Consider the following 11975-nt stretch of genomic DNA (forward strand, 5'->3'; position numbering starts at 1 on the left):
GTTTAGTTATAAGAGTTAGAAATTAATAATAAACTGCTGTATTATTTGATAAAAAAGTGTCAATAAGTACTTTTTTTCCTGAATAACCTTAAAACTATTTACACTTATAATGGCATAATTTCTTCAAAATTTTAGATTATAGATCGATTCAAATACAAAATATTCTATTTGTCATTTTATTTTAAATATAAATGTGCTTAGATAAGATAATTTTTATGATAAATATAATTTATTTTATGATAAGCATATAATTATAAGTTATAATAATTAATAAATTGACAAAAGTTTCTCAGTAAAAAAATAAACCTAAATAAGATAAAATATTTGAAGAGAAACACTGTCTTCATCACCAGAACACTTTGAAACAAATACATCAAAAAATTGATATATCCTCATTTATTACATACAGTTCAAAAATCAATACGCAATCATATAGATACAAATATGTAAAGGAATAGAGAATTTACTTACCTCAAATAGTCAATGAGAATTGCAGACTTAAAGAGGTGGCGAGAGGGAGGGGTAGGTTGAAAAAATACGTGAGGCAGTGAGTATTGATGTAGGAGTTTTGTTTTGAAAATGAATATTTTAGGGATAAAATAGTAAAAATCTTGATCAAACTTAAAGTGCTTATAAGCTAAAAATTCATAAGTTGTGGGTGACCAGCTTATGTCTTTTGGCTTATTTTTGACTTATAAGCACTTTTAACTTTACCAAGCGCGTAGATAAGCCGAAAAGTGCTTATAAACTAGTTTGACCAGCTTATAAGCTTAGCCAAACACCCTCTTAATTCGCCCACCGCCCAAATGGAATACTTTGGCGTGTATCAAAATGAAAAATTTGGGTCAAATTAATAAGCTTGCGAGCACTAAACAAACTTAATTGATGAACATAGTTTATGCGTCGCGACTTGTCGAGCATTTTATGAAAATTTTATACTTAAATTAGTTATATTAAATACCCTTGTAAATTGTAATATGAATTTCGAATACATATTCTGAATTTAAGATTAAATATTTACATCTATATATTGTTTAGTTGCTAAATTAGCGGCGCATAAAATATAATTATCATAAGATAAACTTAAATTATAAATAAAAGGATCTTCTTATGGAATTTGTAAAAGAAAAACAATATTTTTGTTGAAAATCTTTATTCATGCCGTTGATTAACTAAGAGAATAAATAAACAAGGGTCAAAAATATCCCTTACTGTCAAATATTATTTAAAGTTATCCTGTTATATTATAGTACTAATCTATCAAAAATATCCCTACCGCCTTTACTACTATTAAACAACCAAATATACCTGGTGATAACAAGGGCCACATGGCGGCCATTTAAGCCATTTGGTCAATTCAAGTTTTATTATTTCACTGACCCGACCCAGTAACCCGCTATGCGACCTAAAAAAAATATACCCGCTTAACACTTCAGTCTCATATCCTAGCGCCGCCGAAACAAGATCACGCATCGGTGACCGGCGAGCGATCACAGCAGAATCACTCCTTTTGTGACTGACGAACCACGCGAAGGATTCACACATCGAAACTGAGACTGTCTTAGCGGTGAATCGCGGCAGCGCTGATGATGATGATTATTGTTTGAATGATGATGATTCTTATTCCATTTCTGGTGAGAAAAATCGAACTTGTGTAGTGGATTATTTGACTACGCCGGTACTGTAGATGCCATACTCAGCTTTGGTAGTTCTTTCAATCCTCAAAGAGAAGAAGCAGATTCAAATTTTAGAATAGAATTAAATAAGGGAAGCATATATCAATCAGGTACACTTTTCTATTCTACTTCGATTCTTCTCCACCTTACTCTTTCATTTCACCGATTCTTTCTTCTCATTTGGGTTGGGAAAATGTAGAAGCAGCTTATGTTTCTTCTATCTCTTAGTTTTGTTTGTGGCATAAGATGAGATGTTGATGTTGTAGATTTTCAGTGTTATTGCAGATAAACCATGATGCGCTCTTTGTCAAGTCGCGTATCAAAGAGAATACTCTCTTCTGCTATGCCTTGCTATGGAAATGCTTCTTCTTTCTTTATGGTCTCAAGACAACCATACAGAAGTTCAACTCTGCGACAGATAGTTTATAAGTCACAACGAAATGCTATTCCTTGTGATTTCTTGAAATGGGGTTCGCTTGGTTCCATCAGGACATCAAAATTTGCCTCTGGCTTCAGCCCGTTGAAGCCAAAGCCCTTGGACTCTATTATTGACATGGAGCGGGCGAAAAACAAATCAGCTGAAGAGCTTGCTGACGTTTGGGACGATGTAATCTTTCAACCTTTTTTTTAAAATTATTTTTATAGTTTTCAAATGCATTGTTGGCTTTCTTGAGATAGTTTTCAGCCTTGAGTTCTGATTGTGGACTGTTGTAAATTACATTAGTCATTCGATATGATGAACAATTCACAGCTAGACCAAGCTTTTGTCATAGAAATGAGCAGGTGAGCCTTTTCTCTTACTACACTAGAAATTTGAAGTCATCGAGGTTTACCTGATCATTATGATAAACTTGAAAAAGTGATTCAGGTAGCCAAAAATATATGTTGTCTGGTTTTCTAGTCTTACCCGTCTATGCTTGTGTTATGATTGCATTAAAATCTTCTTTAGATGACGGCTATTATTAGCATTTTATGCTGCAAATGGGATGAGGATTTGCAGGAGGGATTAGAAGACCCCCCAATTTTTTTGATCTTTGGTCTAAATGTACCCCACCGACAGATTTTCTTGTGATACTTAGTGTTCTTAAGCCAATCGATCCTATGATGTAATGCTTCAGAGATGCTTGTGTTGTGGATTGCCTTCTCATGTTTCCCTTAGGAAGCTGCTCTTCCACCAGATATCTGCCATTGAAGTATTTTTAGCTATGAGCATCCATGTACCTTTACATGTCTTTATTTTATTAAGTTGGATATATATTTTGATCACAGTCTGCAGTCTATGATACAACTTGCTGTTTGATTCAGTAACTTTTGCTTTCCTAACGTGTTAGTGATTGCTGGAATGATCCTTTTCTCTCTCCCTTTTTTCCCTTTTGTTGCATGTTTATGTCATCTCAGTATCACTTGGGAAGAGGTCATATTGCAGCATCAATGAAAGCTAAGTTATATAAGCTCTTTGAGCAAAGATCTGCAAGTTGGTAAATGTGCTGCTTCTTCTTATTCATTTGCTTTCTCGGGAGCTAATAAGTTGCTTTGTTTAATGCCACTTCCTTCCTTATCTTTGACATTTTACTTCTGTTTTCTTGTGTAGCCGATATTTTGTTATTCCGCTGTGGAGGGGAAGTGGTTACACAACCATGTTTGTGCAAGGTCAGACTCGTCTTGCTCCTTTTATCGTTTAACAATCTCTGTTGATATTCATTGTAAAACCTATCACCATGTTGTAGACACTATCCCTAAGAGTCTATCAACAAGCTATTCTAAGAGTTCCTCTTTCTCTAGTTCTAATGATATCACTGACTGGTGCTCAGTTTATTCTCAGAAAAGCAAAATGCCTTCCATCTTTTTTAGGTTTATTTTACAATGAACTTGTTATTTAGATATAATATTATGATTCAGAGTCAGATATATAGAGTTTCCTCAAATGGTCTCTCAACTTAATGGAATTACCTAGTAGTAAGGTCATTTATCTTTTTTTGTCCCAATAAAGCCACTCAAGCTCATACACATATCTTATAAAGTGACAAATGGCTGGAACACCACTTTAAAAGTGACTTGAAATGGTTTTAATATAAAACCACTTACCACATACCATAAATAATATTTAACAACAAAGCAGGGGCCCCACCTATTAAAGAAATATGTGGAATCTTTACAATTTCAACCCAATAGAACACCATCCCATAAACTCGAATACAACAACCAAATATGTCAAGTTAATATAGTTTAAAGTCTACTGATGTAACTTAAACAAATCTGTAGAATCTTCTTCTTTCTTTAGTTGATTTATTATACGTAATAAATACTACACTACTTGTTTTATATTGGATCTACTATGCATTGCGAATATCTGCTCATCGCCTGATTGTATAATACTTGTTTGTATCTTTCTTGTAATAATTTTCAAGTATAAAAGAAAATAATGGTTAATTAGACTAAGTTCTCTGTAAAAGAAACCATCAAAGGTAAAGAGCAAGGCAATGCTGATGTACCTGAGAGGAGCTGAGTTTCAAGGTTACCTTGGTCTAAACTGCTGCAGAATTTGATACTTTGCATTTCAATCTAGTGACTAGTGCTTAGAAATTAGCATGTGACAATGAGTTCCTCGTTTCCAGATCAATTTTTCCAGGCACAGTTTACTACTAATGTCTGCAGGGGAACCAAAAGTGACGCATTGACTCTTGTCTTCTCAGAAAATTCATCCTCAATTTAACCTTGAAACAAATTTTTGAATCATGATCATATCCACATGCAAATGGTACACCCAGCTCAAACCGAGGAAAGTGGGACAAGAACAATCAGTGGTTGGACTGCTAATTCTATGCTAGAAATATTCAGTACTTGAGGAGAAATATTTGAGTAAAGATATAAGAAGATTCTACAGGCTTGTTATAATTCAATTAGTAGGCTTTGAATTATATCAATTTGACATTTTTTTATTGTTGTATTCTGTTTTATGGGATGGTGTTATATTGAGTCGAAATTATAAAAAATTTACATACTTGTTTAATAAGTGGTGCCCTTGCTTTGTTATTATATATGGTATGGATCGTAAGCGATTTTATTTTCAAAAACCTTTCAAGTCACTTTTAAAGTAACTTGACTGATTTTATTGGGACAAAAAAAAAAGATAGATGACTTTACTAGGTAATTTCATTAAGTTGAGTGTCCATTTGATGAATTGACTCCAGCTATATACGAAACATATAATATCTTTGTGGTCCACCATTCCCGTATTATCTGATGGAGTAGTCCGCAACTTTAGACTTGCTTCCCTTATGTAGGGGTTCGACACCAACATCACTTGAGAGATCCTTTTCTCTAAAGTTGTCTGCGTAGTTCTTTACCATCGACATCCTCTCCTTTTTTAGCTTTTTAATGTGAACGGTCGAGCATCACAAGTGTGGCCTAGTATCAAGGAAGTTGAAATAACCATGGATGACCAAGGTTGGAATCCTAATAGAGGTGAAAAACTTTGGTGATTTCTTCCGGTCTTCCTATTCCTTGGTGGCAGAGTTACCTGATACCGATACTGGTGTCTGGTGGGAGGACGCAAGTAGCCGGTGGAATAGTTGAGGTGTGCGCAAGCCAAACTAGACACTACCTTTATCCTAGAAAAAAATGAGAGAGAAAAAGCTACTGTTCGAATTTGTGCCTTGATATGCCTTGGATCAACATATTATCTTATTTGAAGAGATCATACTTTTGGCTTTTGCACAATGACTAGAAAAGATATCAAACTGTTTAACATTTACCAGTAATTCAACTGTCTTTAGACCAATCTTTTCCTCAAGCTGAGAATATAGTCTTTAATCCTCACTCAAGTTGATTATGTCTAATTTTCATCCCTAGATTGCTTTTATATCTTGTTATGGATTTTGATAACTTTCCCTCTCTACTTCCTTGGACGAAACTTCTCCGCTTGAGTTTTATATCTTACCATTTTGATCTGTTTTCTATTCCTTGGCTGGTTTACCCACGTATGGAATCCTTAGTCGTTTCTGAGGCTTCTTTGAAAGGTAAAATACCCCATGCTTTTTGAAGACTGCAGTTAATGATATGTTTGTTATTTTCTCAGTACTGCTAGTATGGAGTTCCGTACTCTAGTACACTGATAGGAATCAAACTACATAAACAAGAATTACAGGGAAGCAAGTAAAGATTTAGAAGAGACACAACTTTAAGGCATAAACCAGAACATTCAATAACAATCAAATACCTTAATTAAGCAAATTAAAGTGTACCAATCCTATAAGAAACCTCAAGTTTAAAGAATCATGTTCTGATGTAAATTCTCTACTTTTTTGTATACTTCTTTGTATGCGGGAGTTTTTTCTCCCTTTTGATTAATACAATTTACCTTATCAAAAAAAAAAGAAACCTCAAGTTTAAGTGATCAACTTGAAAACCCGCTTGCAAGTTTTGTAGCAACAATTGGATACCATCCAAACATTCTCAAAGTTGTCTAGCATCAAAATATGCTAAACCCTACTGTTCTAGGAAAGATAGTATTTATATTAGGTCTAATTATTACACAAATGATTTAATAGTCCCTAATTTGGCCTAAAAAGGAAATGGACCGAAATTGGAAAATCAGCCTGGTAGGCCTTCATTGCAATCCCGGTCTGGGACCCTGCGATTGCGTCTTCAGTGAATCAGCCTCCCAATCATCGCAGTCAGGGACTCCACAATAGCGGACTTATCAGGATTGACCCTTCTCGTGATCGCCGCGTGGAACCTCGTGATTGCAGTCTGGGACCCCGTGATCGCGGACTTCTCCAGGATTGACCCTTCTCGCCATTGCAGCTTGGAACCTCGTGATCACGCTTCCTTCATCTTGGGCCATCTTCGCGCAATCACGGCTGTCTTTTCTGCATAGAAACTGCAGCTATCAACTTCAGTTTTTGGCCTCTTTGGGTGCTTTCTCCCTTTGATACTTGAACTTCGTCATCTCCTATGAGTTGTATGAAGTTGTTTAACTTTGTAGGTTTCCACCATCCCCCCTCCTCCATGGTTTCTATCCTCATTGCAAGAGTTTGTAAGTCTCTTAACTTCTTGGCTTGTGATCTTGTGAAGGGTCTTGAGACTTGTAAACCTTGGCTGCCATCACACACTCCGTTCAATTTTGGGTCCAACATATGTGGGGGAAATTTCTACTAAATATAAATTACCTATAAAAGTTAGAAGTAATCAAAAGTAAACAATATCGTTTCTCGCATAAATATACTTTAGAAAAGAAAAAGAAAAAGATGTAGTATCGTAGTGCAAGACTGCACCTAGTTTCTAACCTTTATACCAGCTGAACATAAATGGTTCTGGTTGTACATGTAGTTAGCCAGCCATTCCTTTGGGCATCTGTACTGTGAATATCATATCTGTTCCTTCTTCAATTTTAAGCTGCACTTGTAGATCAACCCCTCCCACCTCCCCTCCCCATCCCAAAACTGAAGCAAAAAGTAGTTGTGAGGAGAAGATGAATTTCACAGAATGTCTGTTCTCTCCAACTGAACCTGTGCTTTTCTGGTTAATCTGCATAAATCAAAATATTGTTTATGCTTAAAATTTGTTGGTCAATGTCCTGTGTGACATCAGCTTTAGCTCTGTGTATTCGATGCAACATCAAGAAAGGTGGGGTTATATGTTCCATTAATTACATGATATGCCCTATATCACTTGCAGTCATTGATTACCATTCATTGAATCTTCATGCAGTGCAGGCGCCACACGTACTTATCACAGGCCTTGAAGATTACAAGGCCAGAGGAACTCAAGCTTCTCCATACTTCACAGTTTCTTACTACACCGAATTTGCTGAAAGCAAGGATCTGGTTCTTGTTCGAGGGGACATTGTCTTTACTAGCAAGCTCACCGACTCGGAGGCAAAATGGCTTTTGGACACTGCACAATCTTTTTACTTGAATGATGTCAGATACAAACTAGTGGAGCGTTTCAATAGAGAAACGAGGGAGTTTGAGTTCAAAGATGTTTTACAAACTTTGGAGATGCCTATATTGTGATTGGAACATCTGAAGTCGATCTTCTCTCATAAGAGAAATCCAAAGGTACGGAGTTTGGTCAAAATGGATCATTCAGAAATCAGCATCAAGTGAATTGATGTTCTCCTGCCATTCTGACAGGCAAGTGTCTGTCAAGCATAATGACTGTATTGCATTAGCAAACAATCTTTTCTAGTTTTGATTATTTCATTGAGGCAAAAGTCAAGTATCTTCATGGTGTTGTTTTTCTTTCTTTTCTATAGTAGCAATTATCTTTTTGGAAAAAAAGAAGAGCAAAGGGCTGATGGTAGCTGTGTTGTAGACTTGTAGTTCTTAAAGAAAACTTCCTAAATTCAGAGATTCTACAGAGGTACTAAAACATCATGGATCTTTTGAGACATCCGCAATAAATGTGATTTTAGGTCTGTCTCAACTTCTTCCAACACCTTGAATTACCATGGTTTCTCACCTGTAAACTTGTGCATTTCGAGATATACAATTATACATAAACAATGGCCAAACAGTCTTGAGGCGTTTTCTTCCCTGTGTGTGATATTGTACTTTCTGTTAGATGTGATTATTTTTAATCTTATATGACTAGACATGTATTTCTAACGCCGGAGATGCATGTTTTGTGATGAAATTACTTAAAGTGATATCATAAGAGCAATTGGAAGAGACGGAATTTTGATGAGGAAGGATCATACGGCAATCAGCAACAATGGAATTGGCAGTTCTTTTCGTCATTCCAAGGGCAAAACTGTGTCTATATAGTAGAATGATTGAATGGCATGTTATTAACAATCCTTTCTAGTTCTGATTCTTTCTTTTTTTTTTACAAAAATTCGTGTTACATTGTAGTAATGTTGATGGTAGCTTTCTTGAAAATTGTCAAGAAACTTTCTAGTGTCCCCAGAGATTTTGTTGCGATACTATAAAGAGAGCTTTAGCGCAATGGTAAAAGTTGATACCGTGTACGTAAGATCCAATATGGCTAGCACCCTGCATATAGCGGCAACTTAGTATACCGAGCTGTTTTTTTTTACTATAAAGATCTGTGAAATGGGAGACTCAATCAATGAATTTCATGATAAGCACAAACTTGGAAGGGAAGAACTACTGAATTGTGGTAGTAGACGTTTCCTTAACTCTTGTATCCCTCTTTTCTTTTGTCACACCAAAACAAGGGAAAGCTTTATCATTTTCCTTTCCTTCCCCCAATTAAAAAGTTAGAACCTGAACTGGCGAACCAAAGTCACTTTTGTGAAACCATACCCTAAGGCTCTATGAGAGAAGAGTTAACTGGAGTACACCTGGAACGACAACGAGGAGCACAAAAAGAGAGTTCTGAAGATAAGACCGGGTTGACGGCTAAAACTTGTATTCCAGGTCAATAAAGACTACAAATAGGTTATTTGGATTAATTAATTTATTTATTTATTTATTTAATTTCATTGTAATAGAATAAAAATGTGACAGGGTAAGGTTCATTTTTAAAAAAAAGGACAATTGGGGAGAATTTGAACCGTTGAAAACATTGGTACGAGTCATGAGGGGATTATGTATTTATGCCCAACTTATTTTATGATTTCTGAATATTTCAAAAGTCAAAAGAGGAATAGATATCTTGACTTGGAATGAACAGGCTAAAATGCAAACAGATAATTTCAAGGTTTATTTAGGTCATGATAGACTGACAAGAATTGTGTTAAGTATAACTTAATCATCAACTTAAAATTACTCTTCCATTTGTTTTAATTTTTTTAATCTTTAGGTGCACAATTGAGTTGCTAATAAATAATTTATATATAGTGTAGTGATTTCTTTTAGAATAAAGTAATCCTGTATTCAAAACCATGTGTTTATTTATATCGAAAAAATAAAAACATGTGGTTATCTTGTTCTTTTCCATCTTTTTGACTAAAGTCTCCTATAGCGTGATTTTAGCTAGGAATGTTAAGAACAAATTAAATCTTAAAGTCAGGCGAATCTCCTTCGAGTCTTCATGCTAAGAACGCTATACACATTTAAAAAGTTTAAAATCTTTCAAAAAGTTAATATTATTTCTTTTACGGTTAACCGGCAACTTTTTAAAAAGTTAAATTTATTTCTTGATGCAATTACACTTTTGTGTTTCTTTATCTGTTTCGTATGACGGAAATTAGTTTTAGTTTTTTTTTTTTCCATAAGTAAATTATTTTCTGATATTTGGCTACAAAAAAGTTTTTTCCTTAAAGGGAAAAAAATCAAAGGAAAAAACTGACTTTCCTCACTTATGGACGAAGGTCATTTTTTTTAGGGGGATTTGCAGTCGTACCCTATATTTGTGTCATCTTTTAACATGTACCCTATTTTTTAAAATTATTGATTTGGTAGCCATCTCACAAAAAAACCATAATAATATGACAATTACACCCCTGACAAAAGATATAAAACGATCTCCTCCTCTCCTCTCAACAACTTTATAAAAAAATCAGAAACTTGTCCAGATTCATCTTCAAAATCACATTTGCATAAAGTTGTTTCACCTTGAAGCTAAAACTTCATTCTAATGTAGCATGAAATTATTTCATGTTGAAGCTAAAACTTCATGCTAAACATGTTGAAGTTATTTAGTTCATTTGCTAAAATTTCAGACTAAACATGCTTAAGTTATTTAGTTCATTTCCTAAAACTTCAGACTAAACATGCTTAAGTTATTTAATTCATTTGCCAAAACTTCAGACTAAACATGCTTAAGTTATATAGTTCATTTGCTAAAACTTTAGACTAAACATGCTTAAGTTATTTAGTTCATTTGCTTAAAATTTCAGACTAAACATGCTTAAATTTTTTAGTTCATTTGCTAAAACTTCAGACTAAACATGCTTAAGTTTTTGTCTTGTAGTATGTAATTTTTTAATTAGTTTTTTGTAATACATGCTGAAATTATTTAGTTCATTTGCTAAAACTTCAGACAAAACATGCTGAAGTTTTTTAGTTCATTTGCTAAAACTTCAGATTAAACATACTGAAGTTTTTTAGTCCATTTGCTAAAACTTCAGACTAAACATGCTTAAGTTTTTGTCTTGCACTATGTAATTTTCTAAAGAGTTTTTGCTAATGCATGCTGAAGTTATTTAGTTCATATGATAAAATTTCATACCAACACATGCTGAAGTTTTGTAACGCAGTCTACAGTTTTGTCATGAGGTTTATCCGAAACTTCAGTCTAAACAAGCTGAAAGTTTTTAGTTTATTTGTTAAAATTTCAGCCTAAACATGCTTAAGTTTTTGTCCTGCAGTTTGTCAATAGTCTTTTATTAAAGAAGGGCAAAATCGTCTTTTTAAAACGCTTTTAACAAAAAATGGGTACGAATGCAAACGGAAAAACAAAACGGGTATAAGTTAAAAAGGGGCGACCAACTAGGGCGCCCCATGCAATTTTTACATTTTTTTACAACAGCCTTGATTTTTAATTTAATATTATTTGCTTCAACTGGTACTTAGATTTGCTAATATTATCAAAACAGTACTCGATTTGCTAGTATTATTACTAAACTCTAATGTATACTCTTCTTGGGAAATATTTTTCAATTCACCAATTAAATACTACCATTTTACCGGAAAGCAATTTCGATGTAAAATGACTTTTACATTAGGGGCAGTGCATAATTTGGTAAATACCGAATTACTGTATCGAAATCGAAATTTTTGGTATTTGGTATTCGGTATCGTATCTGGTTTAAGTTTTTAAAAAATATGGTATTAGGTATGATATTTGGTATTTTAAAATGAAATACCGAAATTCCGATACCGTACCGAAATATATATTATATTTCACAAAACACATATTATTAATTATAACATAAATATAAAAAAACTAAAATTTTACTTTCTTTTATTCTCTAAGTTCATCAATTAACTCTAAGCATGTAAGAAGACATTTCTAATGATCAAATTTATTCCTTTATGTGCAGTTTTCTCTTTCTAGGTTAATATTTATTGGTTTTGGATAAATTTTTTGTCAACAAACGTTTTTAGTTTTGTACTTTTGAGTACTTTAATTAAGAATATTATAGTCTTAGACTCTATGCACTTGTTAGTATTCAAACCGAATAAACCGAAGTTACCGAACCGAATAAACCGAAACCGAAATGAGAAAAACTGAATCATACCGAATTTAATTAGGTACGGTATTGGTATAGCATTTTAAGAAATCAAATACCGAAAATACTGAACCGAAATATCTAAATATCGTACCGAACACCCCTATTTCACATACCAAATACCCTTTGTCTAAAAAGGTCTTTATACATTCTGT

General features: G+C 33.9%; 1 protein-coding gene across 4 annotated transcripts; it reads left to right on the top strand.

Moving 5' to 3' along the window:
- The first annotated feature begins 1407 nt into the window (after positions 1-1407).
- On the top strand, positions 1408-8099 carry LOC107820942 (uncharacterized). Of its 4 annotated transcripts, none has more exons than XM_016647305.2 (5): positions 1408-1786; positions 1951-2283; positions 3075-3154; positions 3268-3326; positions 7389-8099. In XM_016647305.2, the coding sequence occupies exons 2-5, from the start codon at positions 1969-1971 to the stop codon at positions 7691-7693; spliced, it is 759 nt and encodes a 252-aa protein (XP_016502791.2). In that variant the 5' UTR covers positions 1408-1786; positions 1951-1968; the 3' UTR covers positions 7694-8099. The 4 variants fall into 4 exon arrangements, with proteins under 4 accessions (XP_016502791.2, XP_016502793.2, XP_075090318.1 ...); XM_016647307.2 differs by having other exon boundaries at positions 1409-1786; positions 3075-3150; positions 7394-8099; XM_075234217.1 differs by having other exon boundaries at positions 1411-1786; positions 3075-3150.
- Positions 8100-11975: the final 3876 nt, after the last annotated feature.

This window comes from Nicotiana tabacum, chromosome 17 (assembly GCF_000715075.1).
Source record: "Nicotiana tabacum cultivar K326 chromosome 17, ASM71507v2, whole genome shotgun sequence".
Classification (NCBI taxonomy): domain Eukaryota; kingdom Viridiplantae; phylum Streptophyta; class Magnoliopsida; order Solanales; family Solanaceae; genus Nicotiana; species Nicotiana tabacum.